Source organism: Athene cunicularia (assembly GCF_003259725.1).
Source record: "Athene cunicularia isolate RWA chromosome 22 unlocalized genomic scaffold, athCun1 chr22_part1, whole genome shotgun sequence".
In the NCBI taxonomy this organism is placed as follows: domain Eukaryota; kingdom Metazoa; phylum Chordata; class Aves; order Strigiformes; family Strigidae; genus Athene; species Athene cunicularia.
The window spans coordinates 1,844,428-1,866,918 of record NW_020799128.1 but is presented as its reverse complement, the minus strand read 5'-3'; the positions used below and the strand labels follow the sequence as shown (position 1 = coordinate 1,866,918).

General features: G+C 45.6%; 1 protein-coding gene across 1 annotated transcript; it reads right to left on the bottom strand.

Annotated features, from left to right (window-relative positions):
* Nucleotides 1–1,344: 1,344 nt before the first annotated feature.
* On the bottom strand, nt 1,345–20,449 carry ADRA1A (adrenoceptor alpha 1A). The gene is made up of 3 exons (XM_026863087.1): nt 20,217–20,449; nt 17,215–18,872; nt 1,345–1,961 (listed from the first exon to the last, which is right to left on the bottom strand). Exons 2-3 carry the CDS (start codon nt 18,095–18,097, stop codon nt 1,450–1,452), a joined length of 1,395 nt encoding a protein of 464 aa, XP_026718888.1. The 5' UTR covers nt 18,098–18,872; nt 20,217–20,449; the 3' UTR covers nt 1,345–1,449.
* Nucleotides 20,450–22,491: the final 2,042 nt, after the last annotated feature.

Here is a 22,491-nt window from a genome sequence, read left to right as displayed (position 1 = left end):
TATAACATGCTTCCAAATGCTTTTCTCCCAAATTCCCAAAGGGGGGCCCTTTCTCATGGGGATGGACGTCCTTAAGTCATTTAACGTGCTTAACTCCCACTGCTCAGAATGAGGGTAAAGTTCCTGACTCCAGGGTACCCGGGATCTCATAGAAAGCTCAGAGCACTTGGTATGGAAGGAGTCGGAGAAGGAATGTAGCATAACACTGGGCAGGGAGACAGAAAAATGTCTGCAGCTTTTCCAGTGACTCTGGCACTGATCTGACTAACAAGCACCTGAGCAAGGAATTATTGAGTCTTTAAGCAGGTCTCTGCTGGACTCCGAACAAAAGAAGCAAATGGATGAGTAGCACTGACCTCCTCGAGCCTTATTTGCTGATGACTTACCTAGTTTTGAATTTTATTAGACCCGCATCAAAGCACAGAGACCTTCCAAACAAACCTGGGATGCATGCAGATTTTCATTTGGATTTGTCTGGAGATTTGGGAGGTTGATTGTACCAAAAGAAAAAAAACAATTCGGGGCTGGTCTCTGAAGCTAGGAGGAGGGCAGCCACTTGGATCAAGTTTCCCTTGGCAATGGAGATTACTGAAATCCACAGCACAAAGGGAAACTTAGAGCAACTCCAAGCAGGGCAAGAGCCAAGGGAGTGTTTTTGCCATGCCCTGTGAGCTGGAGCGACTGCCTTTCCGGAGAGGTGGAGGACAGGCAGCCTCAAGGGCAGTGCAGAAGACCAATTCCCCACCTGAACCAGCCCAGGAATGAGGAGCAATGAGGCTGCCCAGCTGAAGATGCAAACCCAAAGAGCTGCCTGTTGTCTCCAGCAAAGCGTGCAGGACTTCACCGAGCCAGGACCTGGACGTGAACGAAAGAGGCAAGACATGGCAGGAAAGCGTTCTTGTCCACAGTCCCTTAATGAAAAGTAAGCAGAGATCTGTAAACACTGTCCCAAGACCTGAGCCTCCCAACCTCAGCTCTGCAGGCTGTTGAATCGAGGTTTAGCTCTTCTGGGGAGCGGAATCACGAAATGGCTCTAAATGTGGAGCTGTCTGAAAGTATCCACGCTGAAATCAGCATGGGGTCGGCGCAGTTTGCTCTTTCTCCCCCGTTGCACCTAAATCAGAGCAGTAAGAACTTTGAAACAGGGGAATACAGTGAAAAATAAAGGTTTTAAATGTCAGGCAGGTCCCTCACGGAGGCCAGGCTCTAAGAAGACCGTAGGGTGCTCACCGTCCAATGAAGCCATTCACTGTCTTTAAGGGGCTTCATTCAGGCTACCAGCACTCAAAGACATCTCTCCTCAAAGCCTTTGGCCCTGTTTTACCATTCGTTTCACCCGGATCTTTTCAGCTGTTGTAGCATCTAATTCTACTTCCCAATAGAAAGAGCAACATCCCGTCAGCAGAGCCACCGGTTTGCTGGCCTGGGCTGCCAGGCACGTTCAGTCCTTTAGACATCCTCCCCATTCTCACCGAGGGAGATGGTGTGTATTTTAATGGTTGGCACTTTACAGTTTTCATGGACGAGGTTCCCCGAAGTGCCTGCGCAGCAGCATTCCTGGAGGAAACCTTTACTTTTTGCTTTGGCAGCAGTACAGTCTTTAGAAACGGCATTTTTTGCAGGCATGCTTTGCACGGCCGAGAATATCTTCCATTCGCAGACCCCATCCGACTTGGAAATCTTGTAGAAGGTTTCTCCGGAGCCAACGGGGATACGGACCACACCTCTGCTGCTCTCCATGCTTTGGCTGGTGGGATGGTTGAGGTTGAAACTTGGGGATTGTTTCTTCGCTGCTTGCTTCCTTGGGAGGCACTGAGCTCTCAGGACGTTCTGGAACGCTTTCTTAAACTCTTGACTTGAGCACGGATAGATGATGGGGTTGATGCAGCTGTTTAAATATCCAAGCCAAAATGTTATTTTAAAAAGTGTGTCCGGGGGTTTGATTGCAGGAAAGAAAGAACCTAAAATGGAAAATACACAGCTTGTTAAGGCAGAGTCAGTGAGAAATTGCAGGTAACCAAAGAAACTTAAACACTGGAAAAAAAATAAATAAAAGTCCGTTCTGTCTTGAAAAAAATTTATGACTCGAAGCCCAATTCCTGCAGGGACAAGTCTTTCGGAAGGTAGGGTGTTGTGTAATTACATGGATGTTCTATCAGAGATCAATTCAAGACATCTGCTCTATTACACAAGCATTGTATTCCCAGTTACAGGCAGTGAGGCAAGCAAGGGGGCTGGTATCGAGTGGGAGAGGAAAATTGCTTCCTCTGGGACTTCTAGCTCACGATCAGTTAGCCAAATACCAGTTATATCTAGGAGGTCATCAAAAGAGGTTTCAAATGACAAGCAAATGGCACCACTTCAGAAGTCAGAGTAAGGAAAAAGTAGGATTACTGAGTTGACTGCATTCCAGCTAGAAGTCATGAAAATTATGGAGTTATTTATATTGAAAATACAAAGTTATAGAGAGGGTACTCATTGTCCTTTGAAACCTGTAGATAAATCTAACAACTATCCACATTTTTCTGTCTCACAGAATGCACCTAAAATTCAGACAAGTTAAAGGAAAGGTTCCTTCTTAATGTTGATGAACACTGGAGAGGGTCTCGTGGGCAGCCATGATATCGATACTGATACAGGCTTGCAAGGTTTCCTCCCAGAGATGGTAGAGCAAGAACTCAGATGGCTCCTTTGTAAGGAACCGTCATTATTCAGCACATCAGTGACAGAGCCCTGGACTGTGCATTCGTTAGTCCTCACTGTCTTGGCACAACAACAGTCAAGTACAAGTGATCACGCAAACTGAAAATTAAATAGCGTTACTAATATCCTTTTTAAAAAAAAAAATTATTATATATGATAACATAGGATTTAATTACGATTTATCTGCTGATTTAAAATCTTGGGAACATTTTCCTAATGCCAAGCCTTTGTTTCTTTGTTTAACTACACCTTGAGCTCCTTATGGCTTGTATAAGCAAGTTTTTAACTTTAAATTATTTGAATAGCATGTCAATAAATGCTTAAGAGATTTACTCACAGAGAATGTTGTTATAAAGCTAGAGACATATTTAAGATATCGAAGATTCAACACTGCAGCTTAGAGAGAATTGTTTAGAAATTTGTTGCTTTTCTTGAATGATACTGGAACAAGATCCTAATTCCTCTTATTTGGTACTTCGCTTTGCTTAGAAATAAAACCAATATTGTCTGAATGTGAATGAACCAAAAAACGAAACTCTGCGAGATGCTGGGTTGGGAATAAGTGGTAACAGCACTTCTAAGATTAATTTTGCAAAATGAATCTAGAACCAGAGAAAGAGGAAAACATTTGCCATGTGTTGTCAGGGGGAAAGGCTGTTTCTTGCCTCATTTAAAAAAAAAAAAAAGAAGGGGGGGAAAATGTGGTTCTATCATACCAGTGTCAGTAATTAGTTTGGGCACAGGAAGAAAAATAATTTCCTGGAAAACATAATTGGCTTCTTTTGGACTTTATAGTAAAGTTTGTTACAAACAGAACTTTTAGCGCTGACAAACTTTTCTTCCTGTTCCCCCCTGGAAGAATCGTAAGCATGGACACGTTGAAAGAAATACTGTGGCAGATGTGTGGGCATCGATGCATGTGTCATCCTCTGCAGTTTAACTCTGTCTGTAAGCAGCTTTATAGGGATTGATCTGTTTGTTGGTCCTCCCCTGACTTAGGAACAGCTAATAATGCAATCAAAGGGTCTTCTAATTTAATTCTGAGAGCTGCCGAACTTCAGTTTGAATCTTTTACTTCCCATCTTCGACAGACAAAGCTACAGAAAGTGCAGCAAATGCTTTCAAGTGGCAAAAGCCCGAGAGGAATTCTCAGGGTGGTTTTGCCTGTGTGAGAATGTATCAAAATATTGCCCAAAGCAGAGACGCAAATAGTGCGGTGTGATTAATGACCTGCTCATTCTGCCGAACACGGGCTCGCCTGTGGAAGGCGAAGCAATGTCTTCGTGCTGTGGCACCAGCTCCTGCCCGCTGAGTGGAGCTGATGGGCCCGGAGGACCCGCTGCTGTCAGGGAAGGAATCGGTGATGCAGATGGGTGAGGAGCCTTCCTGGTGACTCTGACCTGGGAGAGGTCCCCAAGACCCTGGCCGTCGGGTGTGTGGGTGAAATGCTGGGGTTTCACCCCAACCCCAAATTCAGGCTGACATCTGGGTGATCCCCCAGCCCTTCCCAAAGGGGGTGAGTTTCCCTTTAGGCTCCCCCCCAGGGTGGGCGCCCTGGCAGACAGAGCCGTTGGGTAAAGGAGCCCCAGGGGTCCCGCAGTCAGTGACCCAAGGTCAGGTGTCCCACTGGGGATAACAGCGGGGACCCCTCGCAGGAGGGGCAGGGTCTGTCTGCGAGGGGGACGCCCTGGGCAGAGTTCCCTGCTGGGGAAGGACCTCCCGCCTCCCTGGGCTGGGCTCCAGGCAGGTCTGGCTTTTGTAAACGCGGGCTGTGTGAGATTCGGTCTGTGGCTTCCTCGGTCTGATGTGTTTGGCTTGTTGACTCAGTTGTCTCCCGTCCCTTCTCTGGGAGATGCATGTCACCATTTACTGCACCCATTGTTGGTCGTGCGGTGTCGCTGTTGGGGTCGGTGGGATTGATGTCGGTTATGTATCATCTGACTGACTTGTCTGTACCCCCAGCGCTCACCCATGGACTGACCCTTTTGTATCAAACACAATTTGGCGATTGGTTCATCTTTCTGCTGGCTGTGTCCCTTATGCTAGGCCTGATAACTGGCAAAACAGTGGTGGAGCAGCGGAGGAGCGAGACCGAGTCAGAAGACCCCAGGGCGGTGCAGAACGTGCCGCAGGAGCTCGCTCTTTGTGTTGGAGCAGCTGGACCTCTGATTCCAACCCCAGCCACAACCTGGGCACTGACCACAAATCTCACTGCCCCCGTGACTGCTTCTGCGTTGCCCCAAGCTGGCTAGGTAGAGCAGTTTCACTGTTACAACACCAACCAGTCTTTTTAAGACCAAAAATGTTGTGCTCAAGAAAGCAAACGCTGTTTTGCAGTTAAGCACGAGTGAGCAGGCGGATCCACGACCTAGAATTTTTTCTCAGCAAATTAATGCTGCTTTCCTTGAGTGAAAAACAACTAAATAACGTTCTCAAAGAACTTTCTGGCTGAAGTCATTGGCAGATGAAAAATAACGAAAGGCTTCTAAATGCCCAAATCATGCTCCATTTTTTTTTTTCTTTATTTCCTCATTTAATTGCAGCATATCTCCCGCTTTCCCATTTTGCGTCAAGACAAAAGGTGAAACAAATCTCAGTTTAGGGAATCAGCTGTGTGAGGCTGAGTGTAAAAACGGGTAAACAATAACAATTCCTGTTTGCTGCAACTTCTGGCTCGCTCTAAATGGAATGCTAGTGCCTTGCCAAAGTCTGTTAAAAATAGAAAATAGCCAGTGTCAGAGTCTGTCTCTTGCTCTTTTTTTTTTTTTTTTTTTGGGGGGGGCTGCATGCTAATTTATTAATGTAACCTTTTTTGGTTCATCAGTGTGGAGATTTGTTGCCTTGGAACAAGACACAGTGAAAAGAAAACGAAATAGCTCCAACAGCAACCAGGCTTTGCTATCTGTAGACCCCGTCACACTCCATCTTTAACACTTTCTTTCCAGTGATGGACACAACTCGGGCTTTAGGACAGTTGCTCTGCTCTGCCGTGCATTTGGCTGTGCTAGGCAGTGATGTTTCATGAGTTTAGGCCAGCTAAAATTCTGTCTCCAGGCTTTATGATAACTGTGTGTTGTCCTGTGAACGGAACAGTGCAAATGTCAATAGGAAGAAATACTCTAAGTAGCATCTTGAAAGGGCTGAGGGTGGAATTGGTAGTCAATGGACCCGATACGTAACAGAGTTAGAGGTAAAATCAAAGTAGAAATAATTTGGACTCTCTTCTTACTTACACTGACAGCTTATTCAACTTCCAGAGCAATATAAATCAAAATTTATAAACCTTGAGCTGCTGAATTATTGTGTAGGGTGAAAAAAACCCTATTCCTCCTTCTGCATCTTCTTTGTCTGATGAGCAAAACCCTTCTGTATGTTGCAGGACTGCTGTGAGGAACTATTGACACACCTGCATTTGCTTAGTGCCTCTGTGGAAGTGTGATGTACAAAGGGCCACGGGGAGCAACGCCCTGCTGTTGCAAACACCTGGTTACCTCTGCAGTTCAGAAGCTTTCCCTAATCTTCTCTCTTGGCTACCCAAGTGTCTGGCAAAAGGAGAAGACTATCACATTCTCCAAGGCCCTGAGGAATCATGTTCCTCCCCACAGAATACTAAGGATGTATTATTTTCCTCCAGGCCTTTATTATTCGGCGGTGTTGCTGTCACGATTCAAACCAGTGGCTGATGTGTCTGGTAGCAAGCAGGAGACATTTTCAACCGGTGCTGCTAAGGCTGGTGATAAAGTGTTTTGTTGTGTGCTGAGACATCGAAATGGGCAGCAGCTGGCAGCTCAAGTCAGACGAGTTTGAAGTAGAAATAAAATATAGGCTCTGTGGGGTTTTTTAAAACAATGATTGTAATTAACCACGAGATTAAACAAAGGAGTGGTGAATTCTCTCTTCTTTAAGATACACAGCGTGAAGCTGTTTCCTACAAAGCAGCGGGGCAGCGCAGGGAAACCAGGAGGATCTGGGGAGAGCGGTTCAGAGTCCGTATCTACTCAATCCTTGACCACGCGGTGTCAGCTCGCGTTTGGACACTTGCCTGCTAGCAGCCGGGACTGAGAAAACTGAATTATTATAGCACCTAGTTCTCCAGAACAAGCTTTTCTGATTCTCTCATTTTAGGCTAGGTGTAATCATAATTAATAAAGCACTGCCACCCCAGTGTCCTCTAACAGAGGTGGGTAGGGAGCACCAGTTGAGAAGTGGAAAGTTTTCTTTCCTAAAATTAATTTTCTGTTCTATTCAGATGCCTTAATGTCTTCCCTGGTGCACTGTAAGGAATAAAATGGTAAATAGTGGCAAAACTGATTACAGATTAGAGGCTTCATCTTACATTGTGTACCTGCAGTCTGCTAGAGGAACGATAAAGAAAACTTCAACGAGTCTTTTAATGCCTTTGAGTTATAGATTGACTAAATGATGCTTGAATGCCTGCTTTGTTTTCAAAAGGTTGAGGACTGTCAAGTGTCAGTACCACAACACAATTGCTTGGTATATGAAAATTAAATAAAACAAAATGCACTATTACCCTCCTGAGATCCTTTGCCACTAAGTGTTTCATTGCTCACGCCTGAAAATGTCAGGATTGCGCTCCCTTCCCTAATCATTTGTTTTCCTGTTTGTCAACTGGAAGTTTCTTCAGATCTGAGAGATAAGTTTTCCATGTACCTCCCGGTGAGTAAGTGCCAATTCAGTCACAAAGATGTAATTTGACTTTGGCATTTGTCAGAAGTTAGAGCTGCTTAATTATAGGTTGCTTAAAACCCAGTACTGATACCGTGCCTTGTTTCACTAATGGACAGCAAAGGGAGATTTAGAAGCTGCCAGACTAGAGAAACTGTTTGTTTTCTCTGTATCATCTCTGTCAGCACCATGGGAATAAGATCCCATACATTCTTGTGACCCGTAGCGGTGTAAAAATCCATCTTGGCTACTAAATCTTGCAGCTCTGTTTGAGTTTGCTTCTTTTTTCCCCTTTGGATGTTGTCTGTCACAAATCTGGCGATTGAGTCGGAGCACAGGGAAAGGCAGGGAGGGGGTTACGGCTACGCTGGGTGCGATCAGGGCTGTAGCCACACGTGATGAGACCCTGCACAGCAGTCCTGCCCCTGTACTCAGAGCGTGCAGGTGAGCAGCACCTAGGAGTGTCAGCAGACACCAGCGGCGCCCGTGCACCTTGTGAGCAGACAACCACGCTGTGGTTGTTAGTGTTATGTTACTGGGGAAGCAGGAGAATGTACCCAGTATAAACCTTGCACAGCAAGTCAAACAAAAATCCCAGCGTCTCTCACCTCTGACCTATAGGAACTACACCTCTGCCACGGCAAGCTGGAAACAGGGAGAGGGGTCTGGTTTACAGGGAGGCAAAACTTAAAACTCAGGTCCTGGGATCTGCCCTAAAGGGGTCAAGCAGCAGCTATTCCGGAGCATTTGCCCTAAAGACCCAGAGGAGCACTGATGTCCCCACACAGATTAACTGTACCAGGGGCACCCTCGCTCTCTCGCAGGGCAGTTTGCTCTACAAACACTGATAAATGTGGTACATCTCGTGTTCCCAAGCTCAGCGATAGCACTGAACTTTGCTCCATAAGACTGGCGTTCTATACTGCATCTCAGGTCAAAACGCAAACCACCCTCTGGAAAGTGTATTTTTATATATATATATATATATATATATGTATTGCTGCAGACGTGCACCAGCTGCGCTCTGTGTATATATGCTCTCCCAGCACATCTCACCCCACTGCACTCTTAGGGAAAAGTATTTTCTGTGGGAACAAAAAGTGGGATCGAAGAACCCTGGAGCAGTAGGAAACGCTTCTGGCTTTTGTACGATCAAATTCAGGCCCCAAACGCAGAACAGAGCTTCATCGACTTGAGGAAGGGTAAAAGTCTGCATTTGGCAAGTCCTGCACATTTACAGCTGTGCCTGTCCCAGGGCCTGGAATATTGTGGCTGATTCAGGGGGAAAATGAGAGTGACTTTGTGCCTGGATGTCCCCGACCCATAATAAACAGATGTAGAAGGGAGTGGGGGTTTTGTTTCCTTCCCAAGGGCTTGAATTCAGATCTCTGGGGCATCAGGAGGGTCGTGGGTGTTTGGACACAGGTGAGAGGTGGAAAGGACAGGCAGCAGGAATGAGTCAGTCTGGGAATGGTGCTCCGATTATTTGGCTTTTTTCAGACCTAATTTATGCTCTGTTTCGTATTGTACCCACTCACGATAGCTGATATTTCTGGCAAAGAGCAAACATCTCAGCAAGCAACTATTTCCAGATTCACTGTGGACAGCTGCAGATTTAGAAAGCTGATAAAAAACCATGGGAAGGTAAACTGAGGTTTTGTTACCCGTGTAAACCCAAATAATCATGTTGTTTTACAAATCGATTGCATTGTCGTTGAAATTCCAGCTCCCATGCTGTTACTGCGGTGGGATGGTTCTGGATCTCGTTGCTCACATTTTTAAGATATTTGATATTCGTCCCGAAGCCCTCGCTCTTGGAGTCATGCACTTGCAACAACATCTTAGCTTTACTTAAAAATTAAAAAAACAAAACCAAACCAAACAAAAAAAAAAAAAAACACAACAAAAAAACAAGCGGGTGGGTCAGAGAATAGTTTGAAAAGATGAGTCTATCTCAGCCTGTCTCATGAGTTTGTCACTACGTGGTTGTTAGTCGTGATTTTGGAATCCTTGGGGTTAGCAATGCAGGAATTATCTTCAGCAAAAGCTGAGTTATCTCTCCCTTAGGTATCCAAACTGAAGACAAATGCTGATATTTGCTGGGGGAGGTGGGAGGATCACTCATTGCCTTTCAATCACCAACAAATCCTAAATTGCGCCGTGACGTTTGAAAATGAGTGAAAAATTACATTCTTGATTCATTTATTCCAGGGACTGGAAAGTGGTGACTACACAAAGCAGGAACATTTTTGAGACAAGGACAAACCTGCTCTGACAGGTATCGCATGCGGGAGGGCCACGGAAATGAATCACGAAACACAGCACAGCTGACTCCGCTTTCTCTCCCTCGTTTTCTGTGTAAATGACTGTTAATGTGGCCAATCCCTTTGCTGTGTCGTGAGGCAGTGGGACACGACGTTTCGGGGTAACGGTGGAGAAATGTTGGCCACAGGGATGTCAGCGGGATCTTTGCCATTGGCTTCGGTGCAGCTGAGTTATCAGCCTAGACCAACAAAGCCTTTCCAGTCTGTGTTTATGAAAATGCCCCTTGTGATTAGCAAAAAAAAAACCAAAAAAAACCCACTTGCCAAGGAAATATCTTGGCCGTTTACATTCATTGCTTATTTTCTCCCCATTCAATGGCTTAACACACACACACACACACACACACACTTGTGCCATGATTTAAGCGGTGTAAACACCCCTCTTCTCCCTGACCTGTGCTCCAGAGAATGAGCTGGGGCTTTATTCTGTATTTTTTCCCCCCCTCTTTTTTTTTTTTTTTTTTTTTTTTTATTGTTGTTGTTGTTGCTGAGGAAACACACTGAAATACTAGTGGGGGGAATCTAGCTCTGAATATTTCCTCCATGGCTGGAGTTCAGCATTTTCCGTTATGAAAACTATGTTGAGCATTAGGTTGTCACAGCTTTTATTAATTTTATTTTCTTACATTATTATCAGCTGAACGACAAAAAGAAAGGGGATTCAGATTTTTGTTTCTCTGAATATCTGGACAACCCAGCCTTGACGACGTCGAGGGAGTGCAAGGGCTGCTTGCCTTGCTCTCTGCCCTCCAAGTAAAGGGGTAGGAGGGACAGGAGGATCCTGTATTTATATTTACTACTATGAGGCCGTCTATGCAATTCTAAAGAACAGAAGAGGGGATTCATGGAAAAGATTTAACCTTCTGTATGGGGAAATGCCAGGATAGCAATTCCCTTTGCAATTCTACACAGTGCTGCTTCTCAGGAAAACAACTGTTTTCTCTTCCTTATTTTCCTCCTCAGCAAACTCACGTAAACACCTTCCCTTTAACACTGCCCTCACAGGATGACACAACACTACCCATTGCTTCAGTATCATCCATCAAAATTGTCTTGCTTCTGCAGGAAATTGGTGACTTGCCGTTCATCATCCACAGTTAACCTGTTGCTCAGGGGATCCCAGCTGATCCCAGCTGATCCCAGTGTGAGACTCACTGCTGAATCTCACACCGTGGCAGTTCCCATTATACTGCTGCTTAAACTACGGGGGACGGATGAATGGCGAGAGCTGCCTTTTATTTGTGCCCCCGAAAGACCCTAAAAACCATATTTATGCTCTCAGAATCTCACAGCGGTTGGAGCCTGTGTGTGACTCTGAAATGGCGTTCCCAGGTTTTGCTCGTTAAAACACCTCTGTCTGATGGAGTCGGTAGGTGGGAAACAGAGGGAATTGCAGGGTATAAACTTCAGGACAAGTAGCAGGTGTTTGAACTCCTGCTGTGATATGGGTGAAACGGAAACCCCGGCTCTTCTCCCCTGACCCGAGTCTGCCGTATTCTGGTTCACGATAACAAAGGAACATGGTCTGAAGCCCAGTTGCTTTGATGTAAGTGGGCAGGATGCAGGATGGCTCATCCAGAAACTGTGGGACTTGATCTGAAAACATTCTGGCAGGAGAACACATTGACTAGAGACTCAGATGGTCTTGAAAAGAGCAAGAGGCCATAAAGCTACACCTGACAACGTTTTTCACCAGAAATCAGACGGGTCCTTGAAGCACAGCCTTTGGGAAATACCGTACCCTCACAGACTACGTGGAAGTTCTGTGTTGTCCCAACGTTGCAACATAGAGGAAGACGGGTCAATTCTGCCTTAGCAGCGTGATTAAGGTAAATTAACTTCTGTATCTGATAACATACAAACTACTGCAGCTTTTCTGTCATGTCTGGCCAGCTTTCACTCCAAAATTAAGCTTCCCATTACAGCTGAGTGGACTGGGTATGAACGCGTGGCTCTGGGGCCCGAGCAAGGTGCCGTAGTTAAATCAGCCACCTTACTAAAACACGTAACAAGTGATGATATAAACAACTAATGCAAACCTCACAGGAAAATAGAGATAAATCCGCCAATCTCCAGCTATCGGTGCATGTTCCTACTCCTCACCTTGTGACCTCCTGAGATATTGCATCAGTGGCAGAGATAGAAAAATACGTTCTGGTTTTCTAGTTTACCTCTACCGAAAGTAGAGAGTCATTCTCTTTGACTCCATTTAAAAAAACAACCACAAAATAGTAATTAGGAACCAGCTACAGACAAGCACGTAGACAGGATTAGAGGATTCCCTTGACAGTGTTTGTGTCAGCTCACAAGACTAATTTACTACTCTACTACAAACATAAATACCCTCCAGCGGATCCTCTTTTCTGCTCTCTTCATCACGAGAATGATTGACAAATGCTAAAAGCCTTCCTCTCCCTTGCCCAGGTTTAGTAGTACGGATTGTTTTTTCTCCTGTGACATCCTGGCTCAGACTTTCCCTTTTTCCTTCTTTCTGCTTCTGAACACAACATCCACCACCAGATCGATTTAAGACAGCTTGCCACAGAAAGCGAGCGGCAAAGTTCTCTAAGTCTGTTCGCTTCTGAGGGTTTGTTAAGATGAACCATCAACCCCAGCTTAGGACCATTGCTGTAATATCCCAGCCCTTTTTGCTTTTTTTCCTTCAGTTCTGTGCATGTTTCGCCTCAAAACAACCTCCAAGCACCGTCATCTATGTTGTCGAGAATAAACCTTCTGAAAAACTCCCAGAGCGACCATTAAGTGTCTTCCAGCTACGGCAAAAGGTCTGCTCTGTCGGCTGGCACCACTTTCCAAGGTGATGTTGAGGGCACGCGCTGAATTTCAGGACTCTTCTAGCTCTGAGAATTTCTTCCTATGTCTGTCCGTATCCCTTTCTAACAAGGGGAAAACAAAAATCAGAAATGGAAGGGCCTTAACTGCCTAGATGAGCTTCATTTCTGGCTCCTACCCACAAGCCCTCTGCCACTGGCATGGGAGCTGTGTGTAGGGTCAGGCTCTTCTCATTAACCCTTTCTGAGTGATGTAGACAAGCTTTTTTCTTTCCTGCCTCTGTTTTGTTGGTTTGTGTTTGGTGATTACAGCACCGTCAGGTGATGGACGCTATCTCTGCCTGCTTCTGCACGGATATGGGGAGTGCACGCTTTTGGGGAGGACGTGGCTCCTGCCTGTGCTGTCCTGGGTTTTCCTTCCTCCTGGGGCAGCCCTGCTGTTGCTGCTCCTTGACGTTCAAGTTCTCAGGTTTCTAGTTCAGCTTCAAGCACTCCCTGTTTGCTAGTGCCGAAGAGAATATGGGATGCTCCAATCTGGAAAGCAATATTGCTTACGTTAGGGCACTTTTTCCCCCTCCCAAGATCTTAACAGATTTTGGCAACATGTCAAAGAAGATCTTCAAGAACTTTGAGAAGAGATGCGAGGCTTCACTTTATACCTCACTTGGAAAAAAAAAAAGAAACTTGGTGAGAAGAAGGTTTTGGTGACACCTGGCTTGCCCTCCTCCCATTTGAATGGAGTGCTTCAGAGCTTTGAGAAAGGAGCCAAGCATGGGGTAACCAACGTGGGAAGGTCGGGACTAAAAAACTTCTTAAAGCTGTTCTTGCCCTGTAAATTAACGTGAGTTGTTACATGGGGAAGCTCAAGTCCCTAGTAAGTGGCTGGCGGTTGCGAATATGGTGATTAAGTGTTGCAGAAGAGAATGAGAAAATGATGCGACGGGTGTAGAAGATGATATGAGAGCAATAGCCCTACGGTAAGCAAGGAAACATCCTTTCCAGCTGCCTTCTCTGAAGGGCTGAATAATAAACTGCCTGGATGGGGTGGGATGCTCTCGTAGTCTGCTCGGTGCAAACATCAGCCTCTACTAAACAAGTGGCAGCGAGTGAAAGTATTTAGAGCTCCTAAACAGGCAAACAATTTATTCAGAAGACTAACATTTCCTTCTGTTGAATATATATCCCTTGTATGCCTATCCTTACGGAAAGGTGGGTGCCTAGGGTAGAATGAGGAGAGTTTAGTGGACATATCTGCAAATCTTCTGCTTGGGAAGCAGTTGCAGAGAGCTGAGGATGTACACGGACCTCAGTTTTCTTTGCACCCTAATACGAGGGTTAATGTATTGGACGTGATTACCGTTAGGTAATGACATTTATAGGAAGAGTCTTTGCAGAATTCCCCCAATAAGGTTAATTCAGCAACAGGTTTGCAGTCTCACTTGGGTAGCAGCAATGCAGAGGAAGGTTTGCAGAATAAAAATAACTTTATACCATCAGACTCGCACTGCTGTGGAGCAGAGCCAGAATTCAAGCTCAGTAAGAAGAGGTGTCGTACATAGAGGCTAATGGGCATAAAGGACCTCACAGTTCTTGCTGGTTCTCTTTAAACCCCAGTTTAGGTACCTTTTAGCCTGCATTTCAGTTGGTCTAAGCCTTCCCTAAACTATCATCATGGCAAAGGACCTCTCCTTGCTTTAGGAGAGCGATGTGTCTAGAGAGGAACTGAGATTTAATTAGGGAGCTACAAAGACTGCAGATCTAGTTGGGATACACTTGAGCTTGGACTTGGGAGGGTTTGCTACACCATTTGTGAAGACCCGTTGAGTTCAAAGAAGCTTTTACAGAAAAGCTTTGAGACTAAGAGCGGATCCACTGGTCATCTCTAAAGAGGGAGAGAAAGCACATTCAAAAGAGAAAACCTGACGCTTTCCAGGGGAAATCAGCTGTTTTGACACACTTTTATTTTGCAGAAGTTTCGTGAAGGGTGGGTTTGCCCTCCAGCATGCGGTGAAAATATAAATCTTAACCTCGGTTATCTTCATGCAACAGGATTATCATTCCCTGGCTCACTCCACAAGCATCAAAGTAAAGTGAGAAGAAGGTGTATCGGACTATGGCACTGAAAACCTGTGAACAGACCCTTTGTCTGGACCGAAACTCCGTCCATCTGAGAAGGTAAGACAGACACCCCTCAGATCGCAACGGGCAACTTCACATACCGATTTCAATGAAGATATTGTCCCATGGCAGGGACACTCAGACTGGTGCCCCAGTCACTTTCAGCAGCATCTACCAGTACAGATGTCACGTCTCTATCCCCTTCTTGATATCCTCTATCACCCTTCCCACACCTACACCCCACAAGTTTCTACCTCCATGTATTACACACTTTTAACAAGCCTGGTGTTTCCTATTTTACCTCAGTTCTTAGCTGGTAGAGTTGATGTTAATAGACATGGGGATCCTGAAGGTGCTGGAGATCATAGTAAAATAAATTTACATTTTGGGAGCTCCTGTTGCACGGCGTGGCAAGCGCCTGCCAGTGGTTTGTGTAGCACAGTGTAAGAGTGGGCAATCTTAGTTGAGGACGTGCTTCTAAAAGGCTACAGCTCCTACAGATGACAGAAGTGAACTGACGGGACCATTTATAAGCCCGTCCCATAGCCAGAAAGCTGCAGACCTGGTCTGCTGCCCAACAAAGTTCTTGGCCAGCTGTGTTGGCCACAGTTGGCCACAACTCTTTGGCCACAGTGCTCTGCGGAGCTGGAAAGCTTGATCTCTGCCACTAATCTGCTGCGTGGTCTTGGTGGGATCGCTTCTCCTCCCTAAGCCTATCTTCACCTGCCTGCAGAATAGGTCTGGTGATGGTTACTGGGCAGTGGAACACTCCTGGCGAGTGTTCTGCTTGGTATGGGTGCAGAGTGCCACGTGGACATCTCTGGGTGGGTGGGACAGTCTGTCTCAAGATGTTTCCTTGGTTGGTTTGTTTGGTGGTTGTTTGTTTGGTTTTTTTTTCCAAGATGTTATTTTGTGCCACTTGTCTGTTTAATGGTTTTCTCTCTCTTTAAACAAAAGTAGCAAATAGGTTTTGAAAACATATGTTTTAAAAATAACGTAGTAACCCCACAAAGACAGGGTAACTAACCTCAAGGAAGTTTCCTTATAAAGGATGAAAGAAAGATGCAAAGCCTGAGTTCAGTAAAATTTCTTAAACCCAAAGCAAATTAATTAACGACAGCTCTGTGCGGACAACCACATTTGCAGATGAAAAGAAGTGTGTTTAACGCGTTCTCGCAAACCCTTTTTGGGTATGTTTCAGACATCTTGGCAACCAGCATTCCAACATGCTGACATCCTGGACAGCACGAGCCAGGCCTTTCAGGGCTTCTCCTTACGAAACGTCTACATCTCGTACTCCAGCACTTTCCAATATCGACCAGCAGAAAAGATTTTTTTTTTTTTTTTTTTTTTTTTTTCACATGGCAACATTAGCAACAGGTTTTTGGGAAGCAACCTGGTAATCTTGGTAAATCTGATTGAAGTTAGTTGAAAAAAAAATCAGCTTTTTATAAGGTTTAAAAAAAAAAAAATAAATCCCCGAATCATTCTTTTCATGTTTAGGCAAGGCTGTTCTTTCTTTTTTTCTTAATTGCACACATTTTTCTGTTACTAGCTAAAACTTCCCCACAATCTGACCTTATTTTTTCTGTACAGCACAAGCCCTTTCCATAAGCAAAGTTACCGAAATTGAGCAAGTCACAGAAACGAGGTTCCGTGTTTCGAAAACTGATCCTTAGTACAGCTGCTTCAGAGCAAACTTCAGCGTGATGCGCCACATACATACCTCACGCTCGCATATAGGTATGAAATTAGTATTCTGCTTTTAAGTCCTGAAATCGCATCAGAGGTGACTGAGCAAGGCTTAATTAAAATTCTAATTACTTTTTTTTTTATATTTCAGTGATAGCAAAGCAGAACAAATCCCTGACTTTCCTCTGCTTTAGAATTACAGCTGGTGAATAAATATTCATATTCAGCGTGATGGTTGAAGCCAGCGTTTGGCCAGTGGGCTCAGTGGGTTTCCACAATAGATGCAAGCCAGAGAAGTATAAAATTATTCTGAAGGAGCCTCACTGCTGTCTTCTGGCCGGTCATACAATAAATTTAAAAAAATACATTCATTTGATTTGGAGTATGGTATCTCATAGTGTGGATTTCCTGATAGGAAGCTTATTATTTTTTTTTTTTCCTTATAGTGGGGAATATTAGTTGCACTCCAGGAGTTCTGGCCCCAGGTCTGTGAACAGCTATTTTGACCTTGAATGCATTTATAGCTTGACCTTTTACATCTTTTACACCTGAAGGACTGGCTGCAAACTTAGCTATAAACCCACACATCTAATATAGCAGAGTCGGTCAGAAATAAGTCCGAGCTCTGGAAGAGTATTTTCTACATGGAAAAAGAGTATTAAATCCTTTTCATTATTCTCAGAATTTTATGCTGATCATCAGCACAGATGTTTTGTTTCACTTGAGACTTTCATTTTTTACATTCACTGCTTTGTGATGGCGAACGTTTTGATTTTGACAGCTTTGCAATAGGAAATTATTCCCTTAGAGCTTTTCTGGTCAGCATTATTGTACAGAAGCACGAACACGGCCCTCCCTCCAGGGAAAGTGCTCTATAAGGTAGAGGGGTTTGCTTTACTTACCAAGTGGCATTACTACAAAAAATGGAAGCCAGCAGAGAACGAAGCATCCCACAACTATTCCCAGGGTCTTGGCAGCTTTCTTTTCCCTTGAGAACTTGAGGAGGCGCACTGAGAAGTGATGCTTGCTCTTGGGGTTGGACGCCGATCTGCTCCCTTCAGGAGCATTTTTACGATGGATCCGGAGAGTCACTTCTTCGGAATGAGATCTCTCTGTCTTCAGACCAGAAGTCAGACCTTTGTTTTCCCTTTTGGCCACTACATACACTCGGCAATACATCACCAAGATAATAGTCAGGGGGAGGTAGAAGGAGCCTAGAGCAGAGAACAACACGTAGCCAGGCTCCTCGGTGATTTGACAGATTGTCTCGTCTTCTGGTGCTGGTTCCTTCCAGCCAAAAAGAGGCCCAATGGATATTACCAGAGACAACGCCCAGACGCACAGTAAGGCCAGGAGGCCTCTCTTCTCTGTCACTATGCTTGGGTATCTCAGTGGGTAGCTCACCCCGATGTACCTGTCTATCGAGATGATACAGAGGCTCATAATGGAAGCAGTGCAGCACAGAACATCTACAGCTGCCCAGATGTTGCAGAAGATTCTCCCAAAGGTCCAGTAGCCCAAAATCTCCATAGTAGCTGAGAAGGGCAGGACAGTGGAAGTCAGGAGGAGGTCAGCTACAGCCAGGTTAATTATATAGTAGTGGGTAACACTCTGAAGATGTCTGTGGCAGGCTACAGAGAGGATAACCAGGATATTACCCAAAACCCCAAAAACTATCAGCCCCCCTAGAATAACACCTAGTAAAATGGCCTTTGAAATGTTCACAGGCCCCACAGAGTGGGTGCAGTTGGAGCAGTCGGAGGAGTTTCCAGGGAGGGAAGCCATGGTGAGTGGCTGGTTGTGTTCATGCGAGGCTGATGTACTTCACTTCCCTGTCAGGTAGAGAGAGTGATGAGATCAGTTCTCGGAGATCCTACAGGAAACATTTGCCTGGCTTTGCTGGGGAAAAGAGGTTTTAAGGATGTCTTAGAAGTGCAGCACCAGGAACAATGAGAAGGATCCAGAAACATGTTAGAAAATCTACCTTTCTCCCTAAGTTTCTACCATTACAGCACAGTTAATAACAACCATTTCCAAGTCAGAGATAACTCCATTTGCATTTTTTCTTGGGGTGCAGAAGTGAGGCTACGCAAAACTGAGGCTATTTATCCTACTTTCCAGGATTACATGATAAGAAATATTGGAATTGCAGGTTAAAACCATTTTTGGGGGTTTTTTTTGGGTGGATTCGATATCTAAGTAACATAAATATTCCAAAGAGTCTTAAATTTAAGTTTCGTCCTAGAGGAAATCACCGGTGCTTTTAATTACCTTGTGTTAGTCCTGATTCTGCCTTATAACTGGTTTAGAAACCTGGCAAGGTGAAGGCTGCTGCTTCTGTGTCCACTCAGCAATGTCGTTTGAGATACCTGCCGCTACCCATCTTGAGGGTCTGAAGCGTCAGTTAAAGCTCCCCCATGCTGTGGAGCAGTTATCACTTGAGGTCCTGGGCTACGAGTTCAAGTTCATTTACATCAGTTTCTGGCTTGCTCTGAAGGGGAGGGTGAAGTTTGCCATGTCAGCGCTGCAGGCTGTGTGCTCTGTGCAGGTCATCGCTGCCCTGAAGGAGACAAAGACACAAACAATGTGATTCCCAGAAGCAACATTCACTTACTGTTATGGTTCCCATATAAGAATAGAGCGGGACGCTATTTTAGGGAGCCTTCCTCGAGCTGGCTCCAGCCAGTTGAACCAACCTTTTTCAGCCCAGTATTGTTTAACAACAACTAAGAGACCAACATGGATTTTGTTGCCTGAATTTTCTCGCCACGTTCTCAGCATTAGTCTGTGCTCCTTTAGGGATAGTAATCAATCCTAATTATCAGTTCACCTGCAGAGACCAGTTCTAGGAGAGAGAGAAACCTGTGGGACTCAATTCGGGACTACAAACTGTGAAGCAGATTTATAAACCCAGAACTTAGAGATTTATTTATTAAGTGAATCCTTTACTCACTGAACTGGTTGTTAGTTCAGCTAAACTGTCCATTTTGGAAATCTATAGGGAAAAGCAATTCTTGCCAAGCAGAAGATGTTGCAAGGAACAACTTTCCTACTGAGTGACACAACGTTTCAGAGTAGCTGGAAGCCAAGCTCAGCCTTAGCTGACTAAATATGGAGAAAAGGTACATCAGATGGAAAAGTGAGGGTAAGCCTGGGAACTGAGACACGGGGGGTGCGAAGGGGAAAGCTGCTAAAAAGCTTTTTCATAGCACCTAGATGTGGGTATAGTGTTCCCATCCGAAGTATTCATCAGACACGTGAAAAAAACCACCAAGACTACTGTTAAATGTGAGATAAGGTAGGGCTCTGTAAATCTCCTAATGTTAGGTCTTTCAGATGAGTCCCTCAGATTGCACTTTACAGAAACACTGAGCAGCAACAGCTGTCACATAACTGAATCTCAAACCCGATTTTTTTTTTTCTGCAGGCAAAGGCATTTAAAACTCTGAACCCTCGAAATTCCCAGTTCACAAGCAGGGAGGGTGGGGGAAGGGAGATGAAAAGGTATTGCACTGTGGGAATTTGCCTTCTGTGCAGTGAAATGAAACCAGAGCTCAGATTTTCTTCCCTGTGAGAGGGAAGAAGTTGAAGAATAATTCCAAGAAAGAAAAGGACAGATTTTATTAAGCATATAAATGAAAAGTGGCTGTTACCTCAAGCATCTCTAACCGTTATAACTGTGGCCATTATAGGGTGGATGGTGGACAAGGAAATGAAGCAATTACCAAACTCGATATTTAAGCACATGAAGCAAAACTTCCCAGTGAGTCAAGGAGATGCAGCAGAAAGCACCGACAGAGACATTCATGCCGAAAACCAACCAGATAATACTCAACCTATGGAGACAGATGGTTTGGGGAAGAGCATACCCTGGACTCTTGTGCCTGCCCCAATCCACACTCACCTCTTCAGTCTCTAGAAGGCAGCACAGCTCCTCTGAGCATCTGGAAAGGAGATTCACAGCACCACACAGCAGGCTTCTCTCTTCATGCAGAGATGGGACTCTGTGCCTGAAAATCCATTGCTTTTTTTTTTTTTTTTCCCTTTATTGCCCCACGAGTATTTTGAGGGCTCCCAGTTGCAGTGATTCCCTGGATCCTAATGCTTGTGAGGGGCTTGACTCCAGCATCCCTCAAGGGATCCCTCCCCAGTTGCGGTGCTCAGCTCCACACTGTCAAGGAGCAGCAGTAACTTTACTGCTCTGCTGATGTAGCAGGCAATATCTTTGCCATTACCGTAATCCCCTGCCATTCCCGTATTGCTCAGAAAGAAAGAGCACTTAATCTGATGACAAGTGGTGTTTCAAACATTTTTTATTTTTTTTTTTTCCCCATGCAAATCTACCCGTTCCTGCAGAAATCATCAGAAAGTGGAAGCCAGCTAATAAGCTCCTTTTTATAGGCTAACAAGTAATTCTTGTGATATAAAAAGACAACTGCCTGCCAGGCAAGCTGAGCATGAAGAAAATAACAAGGAGAATTAACCACACTGACCATGCAATCCGCATGCTGGGAAAAATTACTGGGATGGGGGCTTAAGTATGAAAAGCCTTGTGCAGAATCTGCTGTTGAGGTGAGATTGATTTTTTCACATGGTTCTTTTAACTGTTAGGTGGTTTCTTTCAAGTGCCCCAAGTCACTGATGATGAACAAATGAATATAAAAATGGTGCCCTGAGTGAAAGGAGGGGAGCAGAACGCAGACTGGGATTTTGCAGCCAGATGAAAGCAATTCCTATAGCCACAGGGAAGCAGATGAACCAAGCACAAATCCAGGCTGGGTGTTGAGTGGGTTGAGAGCAGCCCCAAGGAGAAGGACTTGGGGGTGTTAGCGGGTGGCAAACTGACTGTGAGCCAGCACTGCGTGCTCACAGCCCAGCAAGGCCCCGTGTGCCGGGCTGCACCCAGAGCAGGGTGGGCACAGGGCCAGGGGGGGATTCACCCCCTCTGCTCCGCTCTGGGAGCCCCCCCTGTAGGGCTGGGTCCAGCTCTGGGGGCACCAACAACAGAAGGACACGGACCTGCTCCAGCGGGGCCAGAGGAGGCCACGGAGATGCTGGGGGGGCTGGAGCCCCCCTGTGAGGACAGGCTGAGAGAGTTGGGGGGTTCAGCTGGAGGAGAGAAGGCTCCGGGGAGACCTTAGAGCGGCCCCCCAGGGCTGAAAGGGGCTGCGGGAAAGGGGGGGGACTCGTCATCAGGGGGGAGGGATAGGACGAGGGGTAATGGGTTTAAACTGACAGAGGGAGATTTAGATCAGATCTGAGGCAGAAATTCTCCCCTGTGAGGGGGGTGAGGCCCTGGCACAGGTTGCCCAGAGCAGCTGTGGCTGCCCCCTCCCTGGAAGGGTTCAAGGCCAGGTTGGACGGGGCTTTGGGCAACCTGGACTGGGGGAAGGTGGTCCTGCCCAGGGCAGGGGGGTGGGACTGGATGGTCTGTAAGGTCCCTTCCCACCCAAACCAGTCTGGGATTCCATGCGCCTGTTCCACGACGGACTCTCCACATCCTCCTCCTAGGCAGTAACTTTGAGAGGGAGAGTTTGTTTGTTGGATTCACGTGCTTCCTGAACAGAGGCAGATTTAAAAGTGATGCTCGGGTTGCCCCAGAGAGCACGGAAAACAGAGCTGGGCTTGTCAGTAGCCCTGATGACTGTTCCAACAGCTGTAGACTGTCTGCTTTCTTCTTGGCTAACCCTTGCTCCTGGAAGGAAGAACATCAAAGCAGCTAAGAGGAACGTACAGTTTGTGTAGATTAGGCAAAGAGTCTGGGGAAGCGTAGTCCTCCTTAGCTTATGACAGTTCCAGCTCCTGTATCATTTCCAGTCTTTGTTTTTGAACGAGAAGAAATAGCAGGGGAAGGAGAGAGGAGAAGAGAATTCAGATGAATTTTGAGAACCTTGCAAACTACAAAAACAAGAGGCGATTTGTAAATGCTCAGCTCCCATTTCTCCGCGGTTTTTCTGGCACCTGTGCTACTTGTTCTGGAGTTGTAACACTTGATTTTGAAAGCCGCTTGGAGGTCTTGAGAATCCCTGCACAGACTGGAGTGCCGGGCTGTGCCGTGGCCCTTCCCTCAGTAGCAAAGGCTGTTGGGAGAAAGTGGAGTCTAAATAAATAAAGGAAATCTTGAGTTACTAAAGACCCTTAAAGACCATGATTCAGCAGACCTATTTTAGATGTATGTC

Excerpts from the sequence above, each read along its gene's own strand:
- ADRA1A (XM_026863087.1), bottom strand. The coding sequence starts at position 18,097 with ATGGCTTCCCTCCCTGGAAACTCCTCCGACTGCTCCAACTGCACCCAC. Across the intron at positions 1,962-17,214 it reads TTTTGTAGTAATGCCACTTG|GTTCTTTCTTTCCTGCAATC; the intron begins GTAAGTAAAGCA and ends TTTCCATTTTAG.